Raw genomic sequence first — 26,491 nt, 5'->3', positions numbered from 1 at the left:
CAGGAAAGGCTGTCCATTTTTAATGTTATTCTTTGGCCAAAAATGGATGGCTAACTGCAATGTGATTGGACGAGGAAGTTTATAGCCTGCTGGTGAAAGACTATGTAGGTAAACCAGCAAGGCTGGTCTGTTCAGATTCTCGGTCTGTATGTGAGGCAGTCCATCTCTACGGCACTGGGCAGAACCCTCCTAGAGTGGAGGTTTTATGACCTACTACAATGAGGCTAAACCACCTCCTGCTCAGGGTCAACTCCTACACAAAAGGGCAAGAGAAGGTTCCAGTTCCTACACAAAAGACCAGGGGAAGGTTTCAACAAGATTTCTAGGTTTTATGGCTGTCTTCAAGGGAAGGGATAGAGTTCTATGATCTGCCTTGGGAAAAAAATATTTTTTCTTGGTGGTACTAGAGATTGAACTTAGTGCCTTGAACAAGCTAGGCAGAGAGCTCTACCACTGAGTTACATCCTCATTTTCTGAGTCTGAAAATCAGCAAAGACATTTACAAGAACAAGCCATTTAACAACGGCAGATATTCGCACTGGACATGGTGGCACAAGCTTATAATTCCAAAATTTTAGAGGTAGATTCAAAAGGATCATGAGTTCAAGGTTAAGATGCAGAGGATGGGGAGTTCACGGAAAGCCTGGGCTACATAACAGCAAAACTCTGTCTCCAGTGAAAATCAATCAATCAGTTATCAGAACTCCATTTAGTTGAACATCATGATGGTTAATCCTGGCAACTTTGTGGGATTTAGTTAGAAAGACCTTGAAAACTGGAAACCTCTGGCGTATCACTGAAGAAAGTTTAGATTGGGTCCATTGAGATGGGAAGACCCATCCTAACTATGGGTGACACCATGCCATCCACGGGCCTAGACTAAATAAGAAGGAGAAAATGGGCTGAGCATCAGCATTCGTCCTTCTCTGCTTCCTGACTTCAGACCCAGGAGACCAGTTGTCTCACACCCACCGCCATGCCTTCCCCGCTGTGATGGACTCATGAGCCGAAATAAGCCCGGCCTTCCTTAAGTTGCTCTTCTAGGCATTTTGTTACAGTAACTAGAAAAGTAGCTAACATAAACAGAAACTCTTACATTTTTACAATCACAGGCATTTTTACCGGAGCAATAAAAATTCATTGTGTCTGAACTGATAAATGAAATTTAGGAAGTTCACATTGCTGCTGAAACCCTGGCTTCTCACTGCTTGAAGGTCAATGTTTAGGAGATGAGAGCTGGTAGGGAGGAGCCCAAGGGCAACCCTCGGGGTACAAAGGGGTTGTATAGAGAAGAAAAGCAAGAACAGGCTAAGAAGGCTGCAACATTCAGGGAACATAGCTTTCCTTCTCCAAAGCATCAGGACATCTCAATAGACAGTGGCCTCTCAAGCCAAGTTCCCTTTACTTTTTAAATGGCTATATTTCTTTTCTGTAAGTCAAAACTCACAGAAATCTACATGCTGTGTCAAATGATGCACAGGATTAATTAAAGAGCAAGTATACAGTTCTGATGCTATCTAAAGATTCCCAGACACTCTGGGTTCTGTAAATCTAAAGAAAGGTGATTTGTCAGTTAATATCTTTGTGTTTGTTTGTTTGTTTTAGGAAGAGTTTGATATTTTTAGGCTGGCCTTATCAGTTAATATCCCAACTATTTAAAAGGCAGGGCTTCTCTTTAGAACTACTGGGTGTCAAGAGGGAAGCTAGGCATAACAGGGAATAGGGCACAGTGAGGGGACAGAAAGCTTGCTGCCCATCTCTCCCTGCCCACTGGGACAACTCCACCAGAGAGAAAAGAAGCAGACATGTTCAGTTCTGAGTTATTTTATTGTGTTTATTATGTATTTTAAACATTTATAGAAATTAAGATAAAAGTGAAATACACATATCTAGAACAACCAAAACCCTTCTCACCAGGGGACGGCATGTTGGAACTGTGAGGTAGCATATCACAGTTAGAGAGAATGAACAGAAGGGCCATTAAAGGAACTTGGCTAATTCATCTGAGTACAGAAAGACTCAAAAATGTGATAAGCAGAAAAAGAGCATAGGGCCTGGAGAGATGGCTCAGCAGTTTATAACATGCAGAGGACCAGAGTTCAGATCCCTGCACCCATGTCAGGCAGCTCACACACATCTGTAACTCTGTCTCCAGATCCGACACTTCTGGCCTCAGATTATTAAAACAGACTACAGGGATAACACACTCACGGTGTAACTCAACTCTGGGGCTGACAAGGTTGGAGTGGGGTAGGGCTTCCTCCATAGGTGATAGACACTTTCAGTTTCAGCACTCAGGAGGAACCAGACCTCAAGTCCTGTCTGGTCTACATAATAAATTCTAGGCCAGCTTGAACTGTAAAAAATAAAATAAACAATAAGAAAAACTACAAAAAGAATCGTGAAGCACATAAAACACTTAGTTCCGAATGACAGAAATCTAGCTGTCTTAGGCTGGGGACATAGCTCAGCTGGAAGAGGACAGAGCTGGCACCCAAGAAGTCCTGGATTAATCTCCAAAAAGTCCTGGATTAATCTCCAGCAGCACATAAGTGGGCATGGTCCATGCCTGTAATCCCAGCACTCTGCAGGTGGATGCAGGAGAACCAGAAGTTCAAGGTTCATGGTAATTTCAAGGCCAGCCCAGGATGCATGAAATCTCTTCTATTAAAAAAAAAAAAAAAAAGACACCCTCCCATTGCAGGCCCAATTGCAGGCCAGTAAGCAAGACTCCTTCCAGCAGGAGGTCCGCCCACCACCACCCCTCATCGGACCCTGTAATCCTATAATCTACAAATCCCACTCCAGTCCCCAAACCCACCCCCGAGACCTCAGCGGCTCCTTGAGACACAGAACCCCCCAACCCCCAGCTCCATTGGACAAAGAGAGCCTTCATCCAGTAACTGATGGAAGCAGAGACCCACAGCCAAGCACCAGGTCGAGCTCTGGGAGTCCAGTCGAAGAGAGGGAAGAGGGATTCTATGAACAAGGCAGGTCAAGATCATGATGGGGAAATCTACAGAGACAACTGAACCGAGCTCACAGGAACTCAGAAACTTCAGACCGACAGCTGTGGAGCCTGCATGGGACCGGACTAGGTCCTCTGCATACAGGAGACAGTTGTGTAGCTTGGTCTGTTTGAGGGGCCCCTGGCAGTGGGATCAGGATCTACCCCTGGTGCATGAGCTGGCTTTCTGGAACCCATTACTTATGGTGAGATGCCTTCCTCAGCTTTGATGCAGAGGGGAAGGGCTTGGTCCTGCCTCAACTGAATATGCCAGGCTTTGCTGACTCCCCATGGGAGGCCTTACCCTTTTGGAGGAGAGGATGGGGAGGTGAGGAGGGGGGAGGCAGGGGAGGAGTAGGAAGAGGATGAGAAGGGAATCTGTGGTTGGTATGTAAAAATGAACAAAAAAATTTCTTAAATAAAATAAAAAACAAGAGAATCAACAGCAGAAGAAATAAAGATGTTTGCTATTTCATTCTTTGTGTTTGGGGATAAGCATTTTAGAAACTAAAAGGAAAAGTTCTCCAGATAGACAGTTTTGTTGTCTTTATAAAGCTGAGTGAATTCTAAGCCACCCGACTTGACATTATTAAGTATTCTCTTAAAAGAACTCTTCAAGGTGTAGCATATTTGGAAACTCTGGCTACACATGTTGCTCCTCATATATATGACACCACAGGATGAAATAATTGGCACAGATCGCAGGGAGGAACCTCTACTAACCACGCACGAATTCGGGGCACACCCAGAATTCACAACCCCCACCTCAGTGGCGGCCTCCCCTCCCCAACTCCACTCAGCGTTTTGTCTCAGTGAGGCAATAAGACTTGCCGGAGGCCACACTCATTTCCTCCATCCCTCAGCTATTGTGGGAGCTAATACATTATATAGGAGGAGTTTATGGGCACCTTTAAAACTCTGAGTCCCCGGGTTTGCCTGATCATATCTTCTCTGCATCCTGCCCAGCGAAGAAGCCAGTCACCAGAATGATCCCTGGAGGCTTGACGGAGGCCAGACCTGCCACTCCAGAAATCCAAGAGATTACTGACCAGGTGAGTCGGTGCATTTCAGGAAAAAGTTTGATCCCACATCGGACTTTCATCGTTTGGTTCGTAATTTGGCCCTGTGTTAAGAGTGTGGGAAACCACAGAAACCAGATATGTGTGGGTTTTATTCAGACTCTTGTGCAGCTAAAGGTGGAACATTAAGTCTTTCCAGAGAAACTTCAACATTCCACAAGTAAAATTGGCCAAGTCGTTTATTGCAGCCTCAGTTTCCCCATTTGCTGAAGGTGAACTTGTAAAAAAGTCTCTAAACCTTTTACTTACAAGCATGATCCCAAGAGCTCTAATGTGCTTCTTCACAGAGTTGTCCATTCTCACTAATTGAAGCCAACTGTGATGGCACCTAAGGCTGTTAAGGATTCCTGAGCTAATTCCCAGGATGCTATGCGCGCCACACCATTACAGGCAAAACAGGACTCAATGTTTTTAGCAAGTTAATGCATCTTTTTGTTTTGTTTTTCGATACAGGGTTTTTCTGTGTAGTTTTGGTGCCTGTCCTGGATCTCGCTCTGTAGACCAGGCTGGCCTCAAACTCACGGAGACCCGCCTGGCTTTACCTCCCGAGTGCTGGGATTAAAGAGGTGTGCTACCACCGCCCGGCAAGTTAATGCATCTTGCTTAACTATCATCTATATATATAAAAAATGTGTTGTGTTGCATGTTTTATAAAAGAGAAATACATGCAAATTACGGGTGTGGGTTTGCAATCTGTCACCTTATTTTCTTACACCATTTTTTTTCCTCCCTGAAATATCATCCTGGCAGACAAGATCAGTTTTGTCTATTGTTTGTTTGCTTGTTTGTCTGAGACCTGGTCTGGCTACGTCCTGGCTGGTCTAGCACTTAGGTAATCCAGACTGACTTCAAACTCACGGCAGCACTTCTCCTGCCTCAACTTCCTGAGTGCTGGGATTACAGGCTTGCATCATGGTGCTTACAGGCATGCATCATGGTGCTAGGCATCCTAGTCTTTTATCTGAGTAGAAGAGATGGGAGCCTTCATATTTAAGGTACTGAACATTCTAGAGGAGGTCACAGGCCTAAAATTCAGTGACTAAATATTAAAGGCTAAATAGTTCTCACTCACAAGTTTATTTCAATAAATACCTGGGAGCATTTTGTTTTTGAAGAAGATGATGTTAAATCTTTATACCTTCATTAGAATCCTCACATCGAGCTGGTGTTCTCAGACTTGAATGTGACATGAGTCACTTGTCGACCTCGATAAAATGCAGATCTGACTGAAGAGGGCTGGACAGGCCTGCATGTCCACATTTCTTCCAGGCTCTCAGGAGCTGTGGTTGCTCCTACCTACAACTTCACTTTCCTGTAGGACCAGATATCTGGCATCCTAGGAGGCTTGTGAGAGATGGGATTTTAAAATAGGGTACCAAGAAAAGGTCCTCCGTGTCATTTGTAAGACGAAAGTGCTAAAAGAACTAAATAATGTGCATAAAAATTGTGTCAAAAACAAATATCACAGATGAAGCATTACTGTTGTTTATGTCGCCAGAAAAAAAAATCCCCAACCTGAAAAGTTCCCCTGAGATGTTCCAGGAACCAGAGCTATGGGGGACAGATAGGGAAATATAGTTGTCTGAAATATAGAAGATACAGCAGGTTTTAATGATCTTTAAGAGTTGGTCACCTGGTTAGCTAGAACAATTGGTCTTTTTTGAGATGGGGGAGGGGTCTTGCTGTTTCTCCAAGTGGTCCCAGCCTCAGAGGTTCAAGTAATCCCCCTGCCTCTAGTCTCACAAGTACCTGGGACTCCAGGAGTAGTGTGTCATCTTGCCTAGCTAGGATAGTTTTTAAATATAATATTTTTACTAGTTCTTTGAGAATCTCATATCTATACACATACACAATGTATTTTGATCCTATAATTTTGCAAAGTTAGGAAGCTACTGGAAAGGCTTCCCTTGCTAATGACGCCATCTGTTGACCACGTCTTCAGTGATAACATTAATTTAGCAGTGTGCTCTTGCAGCTTCATAGACGCAGAATGAGAAATAGATTTTTACAAGGCCACCCCACCCCAGGAAGGAGCCTCACTACTGTAAAAACCTTCACTTTCATTCCCCCTCCCACTGATCCTCAAAGCCCTGGAGCAGGCAAAGGATTACATCCCATTTTTAGATGATGAAACCAAGATTCAAAATGCTTGAGAGTCACCCAGTCAAGAAGGTAATCCGTCCTTTCCACTGCGCAGCCTCAACACATGGGGGAGCTTTTGCAGGTATGAGGGGGGGGAATGCAGCAAACTTGCCTTCTCCACGCAAGCCTTGGTGGCGTCAAGTTTAAAGCACAATGCAAGTTTCGTAGGCATGAACCATTTCATGGTAGAGGCACTTCCTGAGTCTCTCCTAGGTGTCTAGCATTGGGCTACAAACTGTAGAAGCTGCATAAAGGGCTATAAGACATGGCTCTGCTCCTGAGAAATGAACAGTATAGAGGAAGTCAAGATGTCTGGGGTATGTTATAAAATAAAACTTAATTAAGCACGCTTTCATTATCATAGGTTTAAGACCAAAAAGGACGTTCGGCATGGCTATCAAGTCCTTTACTATCTGTCAGGTGAACAAGTACAGTGTGGTGGCTCAGCTCCCAGATACCGCTCACGTGTCCTGTCTTACAGGGGACAATTCTCAGCTAAGTGTTGGGAGGCAGAGAGGCAGGCAGCAAACTGTATATTGTCGGGAGCGTCTTCTCAGCCACATCAATCATTCCCCCTCCAAAGAACCCCACAAGGCAGATCCTACTGGAAGTCCTTGTTAAGTCAGGAAATGGAATCAACTCCTCCATGATTAGAGTTGGTTGGGTCCCCCCACACAGTGTCAGATCAGAGGCGGTTATTGCATCCCTAGAATGATTTAAGGGGTCCCAGAGAAAATCTCCACTACCGTCATTTACTTTGTACTTTATTCCTTACAAATATATATATATTTTATACCTTACATATATATATATATATATATATATATATTCTTTTTATTTTTTTAAAAATCCACTGTTAAATGTTCTTAGGAGAGACAACTCTTGGCTGTCTCTGCCCTTTGCGGAGAACTTGGTACTGGGGGGACAATGGAAGGAGGACCCTAATAGGGAGGAAGGGGAGGAGGGAGGAGGAAAGGTCACCACACAGAGAGTACCTCAGGGAAGGGACACCTGCATGCTCCAGAAATTGACCATCAAACCCACAGGAAGGCAGGCAGAGGCTTTGGTATTGGGAGGATGGGAGAATTTTCCCTAAAGTCTGTCATTCAGAAGACATCGATTATTAGGTGGCAAGATGGCTCAGCACCCCAACCCACATGATGGAGTACATCAACTTCCAAAAGTTGTCCTCTGATGTCCACATGCATATTAACACGCACGCACACGCGCGCGCACACACACACACACACACACACACACACACACACACACACACACACACAAATGTACAAGTGATTTTTTTTTCTTTGATGTTGATTATTGCCTGGCAGTGGTGGCGCACACCTTTAATCCCAGCACTCAGGAGGCAGAGGCAGGCGAGTTTGAGGCCAGTCTGGTCTACAGAGTAAGTTCCAGAACAGCCAGGGCTACAGAGAGAAACCCTGTCTCGAAAAAACAAAACAAAACAAAAAAGATTGTTACAAATGTTTAAAAGGCATACACATTCATTCCCATTCATGAGAAACCATAACATGTTCAATGAAGACCAAAATAAGCAGATGGCCACAACAGCAAGTTCAGATTGCAGTTGGTGATCTTTGATTGTCGATGTAAGTAGCCACTGGAAGAGAATTCCAGGTATGTTTATCTGAGGGAACAAAATGTTATTTTAGTGATTATTTTTAGAAGCAAAGGCTATGATTACACATGCAAATGTATGTGCACAGTACACATGCTTGTCTTCACGTCGGAAACCTGGTTGCTGAACACCATTCCTGGCAAACACACTAAGCAAGCATGAGCTTGTTGGCTGGGACACCACACAAACACCTCATCGGCACAACTGAGCACACCCTGAGCTCTAGCATGTCATTGACCTCGTCTACAGATTTAGGTTCTTCTCTCCAACCTAAGCTTCCTAGTCAGTCACTTCTGGTGTCCCATCCCAAGAGGGCCTGCATTCAGCTGCACCAGCGTTCCCAGGAAATCTACCCTCCCATCTTTATCAGAACATGCCTGGATACTCTTGGTCCATGATGGATATTTTCATATACTCCTCCACTCTGATTCCCATGATCCTGTGAGCTGTGACGTTCCAGTCTTCAATTAGAGGTCACTCCCACGGCCCTCACTCCCTCCTCCTCCACTTCTGCTCCAGGAAGTCACAGAAGCACAGGAAGCTCACCATTCCAGTGTGATGAATGACTGTCCATGTCACAGCAGGACCCTGGGGACAGCAGAATGTCCCTTCCGTTCTATTTGTTGTTGTTTTCCTAGAAACCTATACTTTCTCCCCACTGTTGGTGGTGGTGTGTTGTGGTCCCCACCCCCACTCCCCTACCCCCCATTCTCCCATGGCCCCTCAACAGGTTTCTCAGTTCTTATTCTGTTTGGAAAATTGCTGGCATCTGGCGTCTGGCGAGGAAGTACCTCAGTTTATCATATTGCTTCAGTCCTACACTGTCTTTCCATCGTCTATGTAGCTTCATTTTCTTGTGTCTGGCACACTTTTCATACTTCCTTCAAAAACGTCATCAGATGACAAATGTCCACAAGACTTGTCCCTCTGGCTTTACCGTATTTTCACACTGCTCCCTGAATTCTCTTTTCTTACGGGAAAATTCCCTTAAATGGTGTCTGTCTACCTCGTAGCCATCACCCTCTGGCCACTCTCCTCTGACGAATGATGGCAGATTGGGGATATGCACTAACGTCGGGTGCCCCCATGGCTCAATTCTAGGAAACGAACAGCTCAACTCAGCAAGATTTGCAGCAATTGGGAAACCTGGAACAACTCTGGAAATGTATTTACCGGGTGCCCCTTCAGGACAAAGTGACAAACACATGGTTTCCAGCCAACATCAGGAGAAGAGGTCCTGGCTACAGCACAGTTCCTGTCTGTCACACCAGGCTCCACAAACGCATCCCCAGCTGGCCCTGGCCTTCTGGTACCACGCACACACACACACACACACACACACACACACACACACACACACACACACACCGAAGTTCTCTCAATGCCAAACTGCTTTCTGAATCTTAAAGTTTCACTAACAATCTCTCCACCTGCATCTTCCCCTACCTCCCAGCTCCCCATCAGCACCCAGGTCCATAGCATCCCACATTAAAGGACACAAATCTGTGTTCCTACAAAGGGCATGGAGGCTGCCCCTTCCACGGTGAACAGGACAGCAGGCAGGTACCAGTGCTTGTGAGAAACAAGCCAGAGCGTTTGAAATCAGTTCTCTCAGGGAAAATGCTGGGCCTGTGATTTACACAAGGACAATGAAGAAAGTGCAGTTTGGATCCATCAATAGGAGAGACAGAAATAAGCCCTTACAACATATCTTTTTTAAAAAAAAAAAAAAAATCGGCCGGGCGGTGGTGGCGCACGCCTTTAATCCCAGCACTCGGGAGGCAGAGCCAGGTGGATCTCTGTGAGTTCGAGGCCAGCCTGGGCTACCAAGCGAGTCCCAGGAAAGGCGCAAAGCTACACAGAGAAACCCTGTCTCGAAAAACGAAAAAAAAAAAAAAATCAAGACGGGGGCTAAAAAAAGATGGCTTGGCAGTTCAGAGTGTGTACTGCTCTTGCAGAGGACCCAAGTTCAGTTCCCAGGAGCCACGGCAGACAGCTCAAAACTGCCTGCAGCTCCAGCTGCAGGAGATCTGACACCCTCTTCTGGACTCCAGGGGTACCTACACTCTCACGTACATGCCCACATACAGGCACACAATTCAAGTGAAAAATAAAACAAAATAAATAACCAAGACTAAAAGCCAGAAGGATCATAGCCCAGCTACTTGCTATTAAACAAGGGCTTTAGAATTGCTAAGACAGTGATGAATGATTTTTAACCCTCCCCTCAAGTTCCTTACTTGTGAAATGTTAGGTTAAATAAGTCAGTTTGGGGATTAGTGTAAAGATTAGGCCTTTCTGACTCAGTGGATACCCGGTGCCAGGGCCCTTCCCTCAAAAGCTTCAGGACACAGAGAATCCAAGATGTTTCTCCTCACTCAGCCTCTCTCCGCACAGCTGAGCACAGCTCCTCTCTCAAAGCCCGCCTCTTGCCGGTCCAGTCTTTCCCCTGTTTGTCTTCTTTTCTCCACTTGACGCTCAACAAGGCAGTTATTCTCATGCCACCTAGCCTGAAGGCCTTGGGAGAAAATGGGTGGTGCGTGTTGGGACTTCAAAAATAATCTGAGGACTCAGTCTGCAGACACCTTTGAAAATCGATCTAACAGTCAACTGAGGCACCAGCGGAGAAAGATTGAAAACATCAACCCACCGAGGGGAAGGATTCAGGGGGTCTGAGAGAACTCCATGTGCCCTGGAGGCCTGACAGAAGGGAGGCGTGCTTAACTGCGTCACCAGAGGGCAGGGAGCCAACTTCTCAATGGAGAAGATACATTGAAGACAGAGTTAGTTTCCCTCCTAGGGGCAGGAATGATTGTGGGGAACACCTATCAGAAAGGTAACAGGAAGTCAGTGGACACTACCTGAAGGACATGGATAGAAGTGAGAAGATGGAAACTGAGTCATCTAGATGAAGCTGAGCTGTGAAGGGTAAGCCTGAGCCTCAGCAGGAGATGCATACTGCAGAGCTGTATTAGACTGCTGATGGCTGGCATTGGCAACACCAGAAAATTTAAGGGTAGGACTCAGTCAAGAGATCGGGGTGTGGAGGTGTGTGTGTGGGGGGGGGGGGGTGCTGATGGATCTGTACGGCCAACAGCTGGACCACCGCTGGGTCCTTCCCCTCATCATCCTCCACTCTGAGACATGAGCTATCACTCCTTCTCTGTCCTAGCGGAAACCTGGAGAATTAGCAGAAATCGAGCCCGGGTGATCACAGTAGATTCTAGCCTATCGGGTCCAGCTGAGCCCCTGAGAAAGGATGGGTACAGAACACTCGGCAAATGTTTACACAATGAATGTGAGGCTAACTCCTCAGCAATGCTGGCCCCTGCCACAGACGGAGTGACGGCTCTAACACAATCTGCATTGAATGCCTGGGACCTGGGAATGTGCTCTCTCACAAGGCAACACAATTTTGCCGATGTGATCAGACAGACGCAGGAAGATGATGTGCCCAAAGCACTCACAGGATCTTTATTTAAAAAAAACCACAGGAAAATCCTATATTCTGATTTATAAATGTATTTTTTGGAAGGGGGTTAGATGAGGAAGTCTAAAGCTGTTTTATGTGTATATTAGGACTGATTAAACAAGTAAATAGATTGTGAATGCAAGCCAGGCTTCATCCTCAGCAATTGAGAAAGGAGTTACTGCCGAGGGGTGGGAGGTGCGTGTGTGTGGCATACACCTTTAATTCCAGCACTCGGGAAGCAGAGTTTGAAGCCAGCCTGGTCTACAGAGTGAGTTCCTGGACAGTTGTCATTATTTCCTAAGCGATATATAGTAACAGCTGTTTACTATGTGTTTTGCTGTATTAGTTGGTATAAGTTGTCCAGAGATGAGTTTAAGCTTGTGAGAAAGTGTGCATGTAAATTCCATGGTATTTTAACATAAGAGGCCTGAGCATCTTGGTATCTACAGGGAACCCAGAACCAATCCCCTACCAATACCAAGGGACAACTGTAGCTGCCACACACAACTACATGTACACACTGAATATATAATCATGCGCATGAATGTATACATGCACCCCATATACACATATACACAGATGAACTGATAGATACACATATCTATATTAGTATGCCTACATACATTGTGTAGCTTTCCACTGAGTATGAACAAAGGCAATAGAACAATAAAACAGTGAGTGTGCACACTGCCTTGATCTTAGCCAGTCTCCAAAAATGGAGCCAGGGCACCCTCAGAGAAATGGTTAATTACAGAGAAGAGGCTGGTAAATGCTGTAGTGCCACAGAGGGAGGAAGGACCCCTAAAATGATGAAGCCACATGGGAAGGACACCAAGTTGAGGGGCTCTCAACAGACAAGTGAAGGACTATATAAGTAAAAAAATAAATAAGGCATGGCGAACTTACAACCTGTGGACTAAGAGAAGCATATGTAAATCATAGTAATAAAAACAAGGGCTAAATAAACAGGGAGTGGAGAGGGGACAGGCCTTCCTAACAGGAGAATTCTAATCAACAAATGCATAAGGAATGGGAGAAAAATGTTTTAAATTATTTTGGCAAAAGCCAGAGTAATGATCGTTGTCAAGAAAGATGCCAAGGTTAGGGATGAAGGCCCAATGAGAAAAAGTCTCCTGGGTGATGAGAAACTGCTGTGTGGTCCAAGCATGCTTCCCCCTTCATCACAGAGGGGTAGGACAGTGACTTACAGTAGTGAGACCTGCTGGGCAGCCTAACCAAGTGACAATATCCTCCATCAGCGATAAGGAAAGCTGTGGGTCCTGATACAATGCACTCAGGCACACCAGTGTGTGCTGTAAAGAACATAGAATGTAAGCATAAGAGAGGTCAGACCAACCCCAATCAAGGGACACTCTACAAATTGACAGTCTGGAGTCAGGATTGGAATGACAAAGACAGACCGGAGTTAACCCCACTGAGAGACTGAGAAGACATGATGTCCAGTGCAGTGCTGGATCCTGAAGGAGAGGGGACATTTGAGAGACAGATGAAACCATCTATAGATTCCTTAATGATAATGTTCCATTGTAATGTTCTGACTTGGATGATTCTAGAATGGGTGTGGGTGTGTAAGACGGAAACATTAGGGGGAACTACAACTGCTTAAAATCAATTCATTATTTTCACCATTAATTGGGCATTCAGTTTAAAATGCTAAGTAGTAATTGCTGCTGCCCTGTTTTTAATTACTAATCAAATATAGATGTCACTATTGGAGCTCTTTATTGCAAATTGTGACTATATTGGTTTTTGCTTTGTTTTTAGAGAGTGTGTGTGTGTGTGTGTGTGTGTGTGTGTGTGTGTGTGTGTGTGTGTGTAGATCACCACAGGACAACTTGCAGGAGACCATTCTCTCCTTCCACCATGTGAGTCCCAGGGATGGAATCCAGGTTCTTATGCTTTCTCGGTGACAAGTGGCTTTACCTGCTAAGCTATTTGGAGGTCCTAAATTGTGACTATTTTGTAATACTACACTAATTTGATATTAATTCAGCCTCATGCAATATAATTTGACTTTTTAACATGTGTAACGTTCTTAAAGTGTTTTCTGTGGAAAAAAGATTGCATCATTTTTCACTTAGTTGATTGTTTTATTTTGATTTTTTGAGGTGAGGTTTCAATCTTTAGCCCCAACTAGCCTGGAGCTTTCTATGTAGCCCAAACTGCTCTTGAACTGGACACTCCTGCCTCAGTCTTTCAAGTTCCAGGACTATAGGCTCAAGCCACCTTGCTAGGCTTCCTCAGCATCTCTGAGGACTCTCACCTGTATGAGGTTCCCAGATTTGTAGCTCACGTAAGCAGTCAACACAGCTCTAACATCTTTTCTTCCTTTCTCTTCATAAGGTCAAAGCACAACTTGAGGAGAAAACCAATGCGAAATATGAAAAATTTGAAGCCGTCGAGTACAAAACTCAAGTCGTTGCTGGAATCAATTATTTCATTAAGGTTAGACTCTGACCTCAGTTAAGTGCTGATGCGATGCTTCCTGTTGCCCCGACTGTACCTTCATTTCTACCAGTTGTCTTAATTAAGGCAGTACATGGCACTTGCTAGTGGAAGGTTCCCAAAGGATATTCACCTTGTTTTTCCTTGTAAATATAGAAAGCTAGCTTATATGGTTCTTAATTTCTGGAACCTGTATAGAAAAATATGGTTTAACAGTTCAGGGCATTGGTCTCCAGCCATGGCTATTTCTTCTGTGGGGTAGATGTGGAGGGTAGGATCTTAGGATGTGGGAGTTAACCAGACAGTGTCTTAGAGCTTTTACCCCCTCCAAACTTCCTAATTCTGCCTGTATCCAAATTAAATGCACTTAAAGAAGGACTTCAATCATTAGCTGAAAGAATAATGCAAGCCACTTTCATTCTTTAAATAAGCAGTTATTAATGTCATTTAAATAATTCTTTGTATAATTCAAGCGGGTCCAATTTGTGGCACTCCAGACACAGCATAACACATTTATATTTATAGTATTTTAAAATTTTTATAGTATTTTAAAAATGAATTTTAGGAGCTGGAGAGATGATTCAGCTGTTAAGAGTGAATGCTGCTCTTGCAGAAGGCCCTGCCTCAGTCTCCAGCACCCACATCAAGTGGTTCACAATCACCTGCACCTCTGGGGATCTGACAGCTCTGGTCTCCGAGGGCACCTATTCCTATGTGCACCTAGCCATACACAGACACACATGCATACACATAATTTTTAAAAAATTTAAAACAAATTTTATAGCCAGTCATATCAAAAAATCAAATTAAATGGTGCCTTGATTGAGTTCTAATGGGAAAAAAGAATACTTTGACATTCTTGTGGTTCAAGGGAACCAATTAAAAAGCTCAACTGTGGATGATAAATAGGAGCTGCATTGTGTTTATCTCTATGTATTAAACAATGACAACCTTGATTTCAAAGGGAACAGATATTCAAGTGCGTCTACCTCCTCCGCTTTGCCATTTGACCAAGGCACAGTGTCATTTGTTTCTTTTTTAAATAATTAACTACTTAAGCTATAATTGTTTAATGTATTTAGTAAAAAAAAGAAAGAAAGAAAGAAAGGAAAGAAAGGAAGAAAGAAAGAAAGAAAGAAAGAAAGAAAGAAAGAAAGAAAGAAAGAAAGAAAGAAAGAAAAACTTGACATGAGCAGAGCTAGCCAGCTCAACATGAGCTCCTTTCAAAATGAGCTCCAGGGTTCTGTATGAGGAACAGACCAGTCCGGTTCAATCAAATTTGAGTTCCTGGTGTGTTCCAGGCCTGAAGAAACATGGGACTGAGCCCCAGATGTACCCTCAGCAGGAACTGCTTCCTTCCATGATCTTTCTTCACAGCTGAGAAAGAAAGCTTTCAGGAAAAATGATTTTGTTCAAAGAGGAAAGTTTCCACCAAAACTGAGATTATCTTAAAAACTTTTGATTATGTTTCATATTAATTCATATTAATTCCCTCACATATTTCTTTAAAAAGCTCATCAGAAAATGATCTTGAAAATTTCTTCCCTTGACCATCCTACTGCAGTATGTGCAACCCCTCACTCCCCCTTCCTCCCCCTCCCTCTTCTTCCCCTCCTCTCCCCCCTCCTCCTCCCTCCTCCCCCGTCTCCCCCCTCCACTCTTCTCCCAGGCCTCCTTCCCTCCTTCCTTCCTGCAGGCTCGCCACTGTGTCGCTCTCAGCCTCTCTAGATTGCAGTTGTTACTGGTGGGCTTTTCTGTCTGTCTTGAGTCCCTGCTGAGAGAGTTGTAGAATGAAGGATCACAGCCTTTGATGTTAGGTTGTCCCGGGTTTGACCTCAGTTTCACTACTTGTTCACACTTGTTCAAAATCTGTGTGATCCCAAGATCTCTTGCCCTGAGTCTGGTCCCCGACCCTGAACAGTGGGAACAATAACCCACGGCGAATTTAGAATGTGCGAGGTACTATTCTGTAAGCAGGCCATATTCCTCTTCACCTAATCCTCGCAAAGAAGCCACGAAACAAAAATACGCCCCTCCTACTGTGTTACCAGTCAGAAAATTGATCCCTGGGAAGGTAAATGACTCTAGAAGTTCACACTGCTGTAAGCACAGAGCCAAGACGTCCACCCGGAGCACTGACTCCGGTAATGCCAACAGTGTTTGCAAAGGTTGATGCCCATTTCCAAGTAGGAAACAAATGCTTAAAAAAAAAGTTACACTGTCTGGGGGTGGGGGAGTTACACTGTAGATTGAGAAGACTACAAACACTGAGCATGAGATACACCTGTAACCCAGTACTCAGGAGACAAGGCAGAAGGATTCTGGAGTTGGAGGCTAGCCTGGGCTACCTAGAGAGATCCTTCCTCAAAACAAATCCAACCAACAAGAGACACAAAATGGCTAGGCAGTGGTGGCACACGCCTTTAATCCCAGCACTCAGGAGGCAGAGGCAGGAGGATCTCTGTGAGTTCCAGGCCAGTCTGGTCTACAGAGTGAGATCCAGGAAAGGCTCCAAAACTACAGAGAAACCCTGTCTCAAAAAACCAATGAGAGAGAGAAAGAGAGAGAGAGAGAGAGAGAGAGAGAGAGAGAGAGAGAGAGAGAGAGAGAGAGAGAGGGTTAATGATGTGGATGGAATCTGACAGATCTAGGTTTAAATTTGGGCTGTGCCATTTGCTCACTGAGAGCTTTGTGGGAAGCGTTGACTACACCTCATTGGTTTCTGTTGTTGTCTTGTTTGGTTTGGTTTGGCTGTGGTTTTGACACAGGGTCTCATGTATCTCCGGCTGTCGGAACTGGAACTCCACACATAGTAGAAAATGACCTTGAGTCTCTGCTCCTCTTGCCTCCAGCTTCTGAGTTCTGGGATTATAGTTGGCACACAGCACCTGCCTTAGGAGGTGCTGGTTGACCGAACCCAGGACTAGGTGCCAGCCAGCCCAACACTGCACTGACAGAGCTGCATCCTCAGCTCCAGAAAACTGGTCTCTTTAATCTGTTGCTGGCATCTTTAAAACTGATACTGTCACAGCTTTTTTCAGACCTACAGTAAGAGGTCAGGGTGACCACACACACACATACACACACACACACACACACACACACACACACACACACACACACACACGTTTTGTATGACGCTCATCATAGTGTCATATATAATGGTAAACTTTGACAAATAGCATTGGAAGATTAGGGTAGGAAGGGATATCAGAGCACAATATGTACATATAACACAAAGTTTTTACTGTTCCAATAAAGAACAAAGTTGCAATTCTTCTCTCTATGTTCTAGGTCCTGGGTTCATGCCCAAACTACCATCCAGATCCTTACCCCAATGGCACCTAAGCTTCTTCATTTTACTTTACAAAGGGAGCCGGCAGGCCACCCACCCCTGCTCAGTTCTCAAATGCCTGGTGGGCATTCATAAAGTAGGTTCTTATACAGCATAGTTACAGGGACCGTACAGTCCACTTTTCTAAAGCAATTCTGAGTATTTTCTCCCTTATTAAACTATATGGCATTTTCTGTCCCAACTTGGGAAACAGAATCACCAAAAATACAGTCTGCCCTCCACGCCTGTTCCGGGCATCGTGAAAATACAAAGTAACTCCGATGTAATTGTGCCCAGAGTCTAATGAAAAGTGCAATCAGCCGGGCGGTGGTGGCGCACGCCTTTAATCCCAGCACTCGGGAGGCAGAGCCAGGCGGATCTCTGTGAGTTCGAGGCCAGCCTGGGCTACCAAGTGAGTTCCAGGAGAGGCGCAAAGCTACACAGAGAAACCCTGTCTCGAAAAAAAAAAAAAAAAAAAAAAAAAAAAAAAAAAAAAAAAAAAAAAAAAAAAGTGCAATCAATTAAACCCAGATGAAGACGGATGGCAAGAGCGTTGATTGCTCTGGCAGAGGACCCGGGTTTGGGTTCCAGCACACACGAAAGCTCACAACCATCTCTAACTCCAGTTTGAGGGGAGATGACGCCATCTTCTGGTCTCTTCAGGCATTACATGCACATGGTACACTTAAATACAAAGCAGGCAAATTGTTCATACAAAAATTAAGTATTTTTCTAAAAAGTATTAAAAATAAATCTCGAAAATATACTTCCTGCCATACTGTTAACTGCTCTTCCTAGAAACATACAGGTTGATAGGGTTGATGGGAGCTTAGTTCACAGATGCTGCTTTGGGCCAGAAGTGTCATTTCAGGATGGCTTACAAGACAGCAGATCTGCCATACAATGTAGATCCATGTGAATAATCGAATAATCTCCTTCTCTCTCTCTCTCTCTCTCTCTCTCTCTCTCTCTCTCTCTCTCTCTCTCTCTCTCTCTCCCTCCCTCCCTCCCTCCCTCCCTCCCTCCCTCCCCTCTCTTTCTTACATCTTTCAGGTGGATGTAGGTGATGGTCGTTACATGCACTTGAAAGTCTTTCAAGGTCTTACTCGACAAAATGAGCATTTGGAACTTAGTGGCTACCAGACTAACAAAACCAAGGATGACGAACTGACCTACTTCTAAGCAGCAAACACTAAAGTGACCTGATTCCTCTCACTGTAAAGAGATGCGGCCATCAATAAAGAAGCGTTCCTCAAATAACTGTTTTCTTCCATTATTATTCATACATTGTATTGACCTTTGCCTTCTTGACAGTGTTTTAAAATATGAAATGCTTCATGGATTTGCATGTCATCCTTGGGCAAGAACTGTGCTAACCTCGGTCTCATTCCAATTTCAGTGTATGTGCCGCCAAAGAGAGCACTGTGTTATGGGTTTAGAGTGGAAATTCCATATAAATGATGCCAATTGGAGACCTAATAAAAACCAATAAGGCTCAGGTGCAGTTGGATAAAGGTTTAGTGTGGCCTCGTCCTCACTGCAGGGGGCTTAGATCAGTGGCGGTCAGCGAGGCACCCTCCTTGTTCTCTGGGGTTACCTAGAACCCAGCATGTCATCTCTGCTTCCGTACTTGAAAACATAAAGTGGTACTTTACAAGACATGTTTTGAAATCTGCAACTGGAACTCGATTTGTAGACCAGGCTGGCCTCGAACTCAGAGATCCGCCTGCCTCTGCCTCTCTAATGCTGGGATTAAAGGTGTGCGCCGCCCACTGCCCACTACCCAGCCTGATATTTTAATCTCCACAGCTATAACATTAAAGTTATAGATATCTTTGGGTCATATGACCATTTTAACAACATTAGTGCTTCCAACACATGGACAAAATATTCTATTTTTTCTGTGTATCTCCTTACATTTTTTTGATTTGTATTTTAGGATTTCTGGCAGCCTTACCTCCCTGATAAATTTACTCCTAAAGGCTTGGTGCCGGTGGGAAGTTGTTACAATCAGATTTTTCTTTTAACTTATCTTCCAGACAAGCTATTGTTAGTGTTGGGAAATACAACTGGTGGGTGTTTTGTTGTTGCTTTTTATCCAGAGTCTCACTATGCAGCGGATGGATGGATTCACTGTGTAGACCAGACTAGTTTGATATAAGTTGGGTGAGGCCATCAGGGCTGGGGTGTTTCCTTTAGGGCAGGCTTTTTAATTCCTGATTTAATCTCCAGGATCTTCTTTATTCTCCTGTGCAGATTTTCTATTTCTTCATCATTCAGTGCTGGTGGGGGGCACATGTTCTTTTTTGTTTTTTGTACTCTTTGGGGGGGGCACCACCCAGCTCCCAAATAAATCACACACAGAGCCTTATTCTTACTTATGAATGCCAGGCCTTAGCTTGGCTTAGTTTCTAGCTAGCTTTTCTTAATTTAAAATTATCCCATCTACCTTTGCCTCTGGGCTTTTCCCATTCTCTTACTTCTGTAAATCTTACTCCTACTCTGTGGCTGGCAGTGTAGCTGGGTGGCTGGGCCCTGGAGTCCTCCTCCTCCTCTGGCTCCTTTCTCTCTTTCTTTCTCTTTCTCTCTCTCTCTTTTCTTCTTCTATTTATACTCTGTGCTTGCAGCCCTGCCTACCCTTTCTCCTGCCTCACTATTGGCCAGTTCTTTATCAGACCATCAGGTGTTTTAGACAGGCACAGTAGCACAGCTTCACAGAGTTAAACAAATGCAACATAAACAAAAGTAACACACCTTAAAATAATATTCTACAACAGGCACATGTCTGGGACATGTTCTGTCTGGGGCACAGTTGTTCAGACTAACATGTTACAGTTCTCTGTATCTCTGTGGTAGCTGCTGTATTGTCTCTACTTAGACTTGTGAGCTTGTTTCCTGGAGTCCTCAGTTCTTGTGTTCCGTTTAGACCAAGAGTGAGCAACTCTTCAATCTTTTCCAACACTGACTTTGTTTGCCTGTTTTTTGGTTCCCATCTGTTTCTGCCCTGGTTTCCAGTCTCCCCTTCCTTCCGTTAACGCTGGCTTGATGGTTCTTCTCCCACCACATCACCCGGCGGTTCATTTGTGATCCTTTGATAGTGAGCACTTAATGTGATCATCGTCGCTCTTGGCGTGGCGTGCACTGCATCCTCCAAGCTCTGGTGTGTTCTTTTCCAGTTTTCGTGGCCTTCCATTTTTAGGTTCTTTTAAAAGTTATCTGTTGACCCATTAGTTTTTCTGGCATATGTTGCCTAATTGTCCTGTGTTTGTGACTTTCCAAGGTTCTTCCTGCTAGTGATTTCTACTTTTACAATGTTGTGATGTTAAAAAAAAAAATTGCATGGTATCGGTCTTCTTCAATTGCTAGACTTGTCTTGTGGTCTGGCATAGGATGTGTTGGACAATATTCTGTGTATTCTGTTTAGGTCCATTTGGTCAGGAGTGTGAAGTCCAGAGTTCCTAGGTTGATTTTGTCTGAGTCTTCTGTCTGATATTGAAAATGGTATATGAGCCAGGCGGTGGTGGTACACACCTTTAATTCCAACCACTCCGAGGCTGAGGCAGGTGGATCTCTGTGAGTTCAAGGCCAGCCTGGTCTACAGAGCGTGATCCAGGACAGGCACCAAAATTACACAGAGAAACTCTGTCTCGGAAAAAAAAAAAAAAAAGGAAGAAAATGGTATATGAAAGTCCGTTAGTATTGTGGGGTTTTTTGTTGTTGTTGTTGTTGATATTGCTGCTTTGAGACAGGGTCTCATTACAGCCCCTGCTGGCCTGGAACTCATGACCATCCCTGCCTCTGTCCTGAATGCTGGACAGGCCTGGGCCACCAACCCCAGCTCCTCACCATTACCGTATTCTAATCTCTCAACTGCCTTCAAATCTTTTCACATTTGTTTCATATGTTTCAGTGCGTCACTGCGGTGGTACAGCTCTGCATCCTCCTGACAAACTGATCCTTCATCTTGACCTTTGTGGGCTTTCTGCCATCTTAAATTTCCAGTCATTTGGTCTGATGCAGGTCTCAGCACCACTCAGTTTCCTTTTGTGTGTGTGTGTGTGGAATACCTTCTGTCTTTTCATTTCCAGTCTTTTTGTGCCATTAAAAATTAAACAACTGGCCGGGCGGTGGCACACACCTTTAATCCCAGCACTCGGGAGGCAGAGGCAGGCGGATCTCTGTGAGTTCGAGGCCAGCCTGGGCTACAGAGTGAGTTCCAGGAAAGGCTATACAGAGAAACCCTGTCTTGAAAAACAAAAAACAAAAAACAAAACAAAACAAAAAACAACTGCTACAGTCTACATTACATTTGAATATTGGTTTTTGACCCATTATTCACTGTCTTTTCATTCAGCGTAATCCATTTACACTCAGAGTAATTACTGACAGTAATGACTTATTTTGCTACTTTCTGAGTTTTGTAGATATGCTGAGTCTACAAAGAAGGCAGAGGCAATGAGAACAGGGCAGTTCCTTTAGCACTACAAAAGATACTGAGAAATCTCCATGTAAGCTTCTCCTTCAGAACTTTGCTCCCCAGGCTACAGGGAAGCTGGGCACCTGTGGTGATATATTGTGTCCCCCCCAATATATTGTGTACCCTAATAAAGCTTATCTGAGGATCAGAGGAAAAAGCCAGCCACTATAGTAAACATGGAAGTCAAGCAATGGTAGCACACGCCTTTAATCCCAGCACTAACGCTAGAAGGCTGGAGGTCTGTATAGACAGACAGGAAGTGATGTAGCTGGGCGGAGAGAGGAAGTGAGATGCAGAACAGAAAGGCATATAGGCGTGGGAATACAGGAAGTAAGTCTCTTTGGAAGCTGAGGAGTCCATACGGTGAGGTTGGCTGTGGCTTGTTCTATTCCTCTGGTCTCTCAGTTTTAACCCCAATATCTGGCTCCATAATTTTTTATTAATAAGACCGTTTAGCAATTTGTCTTACAGGTACCCAGCAGCCAGAGCCAGGGTTCTATCAATAAAGAGGAAAATGAAGTGTGGGACTAGCAGTATCCCACACATTCTGAGAAGCAGGAAAGCGCACGGGCCTCACAAACTGAAGAGGAAAAGCAGCAAGTTAAGAGCATAGCAAAGACCCCATGCATGTGCTATTGTGGGAGCACACAAAAGGGACACCTAACCTGAGAGGTCCAAGTGGCAGAAGGGAGTGACAGCTTGGACACGAGCCACAGATAGGAGTTGGCAGGAGAGAGAAAGAGAGCAAGCTCAGACATTTGAAGGTGACATTGGGTCTTGGCTAGAAGCAGAAGGTAGCCAGTACCGGAGGAAACAGAGCACTGCGGAGGGGTGATGGGGTGAGGGCCTGGGAGGGGGGCAGAGCAGTGAGACCACCTTAAGGGATTTGTAGTTATCTTGAAGGTAGTGAGGAATCATTGTGGGGCTTTACATGGGACAGCTTTTGCTTGCTGGGGTGTAAAACTGGAGTGGAAAGAATTCGTTCAGTAGCAATTATTTCGAAGTGCCAGTGGACTAGCTATCCCGATCTCTTTACTGAATCATGAGATAGTCACCCAGGCCTGTCCTCAGTCGGCCACTGCATCTGGGAGCTGGTGCTTAACCTCAACTATTTGAAAATTCTTACAAAATGCTGAAGGAAAAGTTAGAGGGGTTTTTAACAAACTTTGTTTCTACCTAGAAGTACAAAACTATAATCTGCTATAATACTGAGCTGATAAAAAACAGATAACAAGGTAAGACCAATAAACTAGGGAATGTAAAAATGATAAATCCTAAAACCTTAGTAACTAAATCCTCTGGATCTAGAAAGATGGTTCCTCTGAGAGTACTTCTGTACAAGAAGAAAACCTGTTTAATTCCCCAACTGGGGATGTTAAGGCAGGACCCTGGGGCTTGCTGGCAGCCGGCCTAGCTGAATCAATAAGCTCCAGGGTCAGTGAGGGCCTGTCTCAAAACCCTAAGGTGGAGGGAGAGAGGGTAAAGAAGACACTAGATGTCAACCTCCAGTCTCCACACATCCAGACAATGAAGACTTACAAACACGCACAAAACAAAACCTTAAATGTTATCTTTGGGGCACCATAGTACTTATTCCTGAAAAGCAAGCGTGGACTGCACATGGTAATGCACACTTGTAACCACAGTACTCAGGGGGCTGAGGATGACTGCAAATCTGAGGCCAGCCTGGGCTAGTAAGACCCCGACTTATAGGAGCATGGCCAGGCATGGTGGCGCACACCTTTAATCCCGGAACTCAGGATGCAAAGGTCAGCCAATCTTTATGAGTGCAAGGTCAGCTTAGTCTGCATAGTGAGTCATAGGTCAGCAGCACAGCATTAATAGCAAGACCCTCTCTCTCACACACACCCAATTCATCAAACTCCCAAGAGGACAGAAGCCCAAATCATAAGTTGTCACATCTTTACACAAAGTATTTATTTTCTAAGTCACCATTTTTATCCAGTTTCTTCTTCCCTTTTCCCCACAGAGACAAAAGTTGATCTTGCTAGAAATGATCATTTTCCGTTTTCCTTACTTTTTTTCAATCTCTATGCTTGGGACAAGTTCTTTTGAAAGGTCAGTGAAATTTAGAGTATTCTGCAAGGCTAAGTAAAGTATACATACAGAGATCACAAGTAAGCTACATGATTCTAATGTTTGATTAGATCCCCTAACTTTAGGTACGATGTCCACTTTATAATTTAAAATGGGAGCACTTTGGATGAATCTCCTGTTCACACGTTATTCCTGAATTTATGGGACATTAGCAGACTACTGTAACAACACCAGCACAAACAAATTCCATTCCCAAACAAATAGTTTTGAAGCACAACTTATATTAGGGAATAACAGGATGTCCATCCTTACAGTACTCCGTGTTTCAATATAAATTAAGTTAGCTTTTCAAAGGCGAGGACGTTTATGTTCTCCCACCAGCACGGTCATTTGCAATCCACACGTCACTCTTCCCCTGACTTCCTGCTCGTTATCTCTTGCAAAGAACTGGATTGCATTTTGCCATTATCTGTAACTCAATTCCTTAGTATCTATCATCTATCCCCCCTCAACAAATGGAAGCTTTTCAAGAGCAAGAATTTTGCTTTGTCACAATACTGGTTAGTAGTACCTAGAATTTCTAGGACATTAAAGTGTTGGAAGAATTTGCAAGGTTCATCACAGGTGTGGCTTCACTTGCCCGTCTTCAGCCAAGTAGAAGACAAACCCACCTCTGAATGTTGGCATGTTTCTAAGTTCTCCCGAGTGAAAGCAGCAGATCAAACTGTTGTGAGGCGGTGACCGCACACAAGAGTGTCAGCGAGCAAAATCTACTTTCCAAAGCGGTAAAGGAACTTTATCTTCCAACCTTTAAATGCTACTGACTAGGCTCAGTATATTCATTTACTCTTTCACTCCAAACTGAGGTAAATGCTTGGTTGATGTCACACTTGATTAATTCAGGCACCCTAACATAATTAGATTAGACAGAAAGCACTCTAGTGACAGATCTGAAGTCTGGAAAGATCATTATGACCTGAGCCAAGAAACTAATTTCCCCGAGGAATGCCGTCAAGATCCTTGCTGTATTTTCATTTACATCCAGCCTTTTATCTTACCCCATTTAAACACTTACAAACCAGCTTTATAGAAAAGATTTTTCAATACTATCTTTTAAGATAAACTTTTCTTCATCGAAAAAGCTATATGTTAATTGTAACCAACTTTTTTTTTTTTCCCAGACAGGGTCTATGTAGCTCTGGAACTAAGTAGACCAGGTTGACCTTGAACTCAGAGATCTGCCTGCCTCTGCCTCCTAAGTGCTGGGATTAAGGTGTACATCACTACATGGTCTCTCTCACTCTCTTCTTGTCCTCTCCCCCTTTCCCTCCCTCCCTCCCTCCCTCTCCCTGTCATGCTGGGGATCAAAGCCTGAGCCTTGTACTATTAGTTAAGCATTCTCCTTCTCAGTGACACTCCCAGTCCTAAAGGAATATCTCAGTTTCCCCAACAAACACCCACAGTAAATGTTCCAAAAAGTTCTATCAACAAAACAGGACCGCTGACGCCTCCAGGGTTAACTTCCAGGAACATAATCTGATGAAGATCAAGACGCTGCAGGCTCAGGCCTACCAGAAGCCAGACAAGCCAGAGCCATGTGGCGTGAGTTTAGCTCACGACTGTAAACAGAATCCAAACTGGCAGCACCTATGTCCTGCCCTAATCACATCTGTGACTGCTACATTACGTGGCAAAAGTCATGTGCAGATTAACCAACTGAGTTCAAGAAAAGCAGCACTGTGGTAGAGCTAATTACAAACCCTTTGAAGGCAGCTTGTCTGGCTCACGGCAGAAAAGGAAGTCAGAGAGACTGCCCCAGTGTGAAGACGGAAGGGGCCATGTGTTGAGAAATGTGGGTGGCCTCTGGCAGAATGGTACCACACAGCCAGCCAAGTACACAGGAACTTTGCTTCTACAACTCACTCACTCTACACTCTGCCACCAAGCTCAATGAACTCAGAAGCAGTGTTCCCTGGAGACTCAGACAAACGCCAGTCTCACTCCAAGCTGGATTTCAGCTTCCACACCCTGAGCAAAGAACCCTGTCCCAGTCCAACCTGTGTGGACTTTGGAAGCAGAGGACCGTGACACAGCAATTATTAATAGTATGACATTAAGCAGTGAAGCTGTTACGGTCTGTTCTGTGGCCTCCGAAAGCTAATACCCCACACTACCATGTACTTTCCTTCACTGGTGGAGCCCTCTACTCAACAGGGCTCTTGTTAGTCATCTATCCCTTTCCATGGATGCTTCTCTTTTGTATCGATGGGAAACTGTCTAGAAAACAATTCCAGCCCAAAGCAGTTTTACATGCAAAAACTAAATAAATGCTCTTCTCTTGTTTTGTACTTTGAGACAAGGTTTCTTTCTCTGTATAGCCTGGCTGTCCTGGTACTCACTCTGTAGACCAAGCTGGCCTCAAACTCACAGAAATCCACCTGCCTCTGCCTCCCTAGTGCTGGGATTAAAGGAGTGCAGCCTGACTCAAATGTTTTTGTTTTGTGAGACAGGTTCTCACTCTACAGCACAGGCTGGTCATCTCAGCCTCCCAAGGGATTGGATTACAGGCACCTGTCACAATGCCCCTTTTTAAAAAGAAAAATCAGAGAATTTGTATATATAGGATCCAGCCTGATTCGTTTTATTTTTATAAGCATGGGTATTTTGGCTGCATGTATGACTGCATCACATGTGTGCCTGGTGCTGACCAAGGCCAGAAGAGGGTGTCAGATCCCCTGGGACTAGAGCGATATACAGTTGTGAGTACTGTGTGGGTGCTGGGATCGAACTTGTCCTCTGCAAGAGCAGCCAGTGCTC

At 44.4% G+C, this 26,491-nt stretch overlaps 1 protein-coding gene and 1 non-coding gene across 2 annotated transcripts; one reads left to right on the top strand and one right to left on the bottom strand.

The window, feature by feature from the left end:
• The first annotated feature begins 2,866 nt into the window (after window positions 1-2,866).
• On the top strand, window positions 2,867-19,651 carry Csta (cystatin A). The gene is made up of 3 exons (XM_052740458.1): window positions 2,867-4,059; window positions 13,704-13,805; window positions 18,193-19,651. The coding sequence occupies exons 1-3, from the start codon at window positions 3,994-3,996 to the stop codon at window positions 18,319-18,321; spliced, it is 297 nt and encodes a 98-aa protein (XP_052596418.1). The 5' UTR covers window positions 2,867-3,993; the 3' UTR covers window positions 18,322-19,651.
• On the bottom strand, window positions 18,459-18,562 carry LOC128112337 (U6 spliceosomal RNA). The gene has a single exon (XR_008218956.1). It is a non-coding gene; the product is annotated as a U6 spliceosomal RNA (small nuclear RNA).
• Window positions 19,652-26,491: the final 6,840 nt, after the last annotated feature.

Source organism: Peromyscus californicus, unplaced genomic scaffold, assembly GCF_007827085.1.
Source record: "Peromyscus californicus insignis strain IS unplaced genomic scaffold, ASM782708v3 Scaffold_16__1_contigs__length_79575227, whole genome shotgun sequence".
In the NCBI taxonomy this organism is placed as follows: domain Eukaryota; kingdom Metazoa; phylum Chordata; class Mammalia; order Rodentia; family Cricetidae; genus Peromyscus; species Peromyscus californicus.
Note: the sequence above shows the minus strand (reverse complement) of the source record. Positions and strands in the feature narration are given on the sequence as shown.

Excerpts from the sequence above, each read along its gene's own strand:
- Csta (XM_052740458.1), top strand. The coding sequence starts at position 3,994 with ATGATCCCTGGAGGCTTGACGGAGGCCAGACCTGCCACTCCAGAAATC. Across the intron at positions 4,060-13,703 it reads TCCAAGAGATTACTGACCAG|GTCAAAGCACAACTTGAGGA; the intron begins GTGAGTCGGTGC and ends TCTCTTCATAAG. Across the intron at positions 13,806-18,192 it reads GAATCAATTATTTCATTAAG|GTGGATGTAGGTGATGGTCG; the intron begins GTTAGACTCTGA and ends TACATCTTTCAG.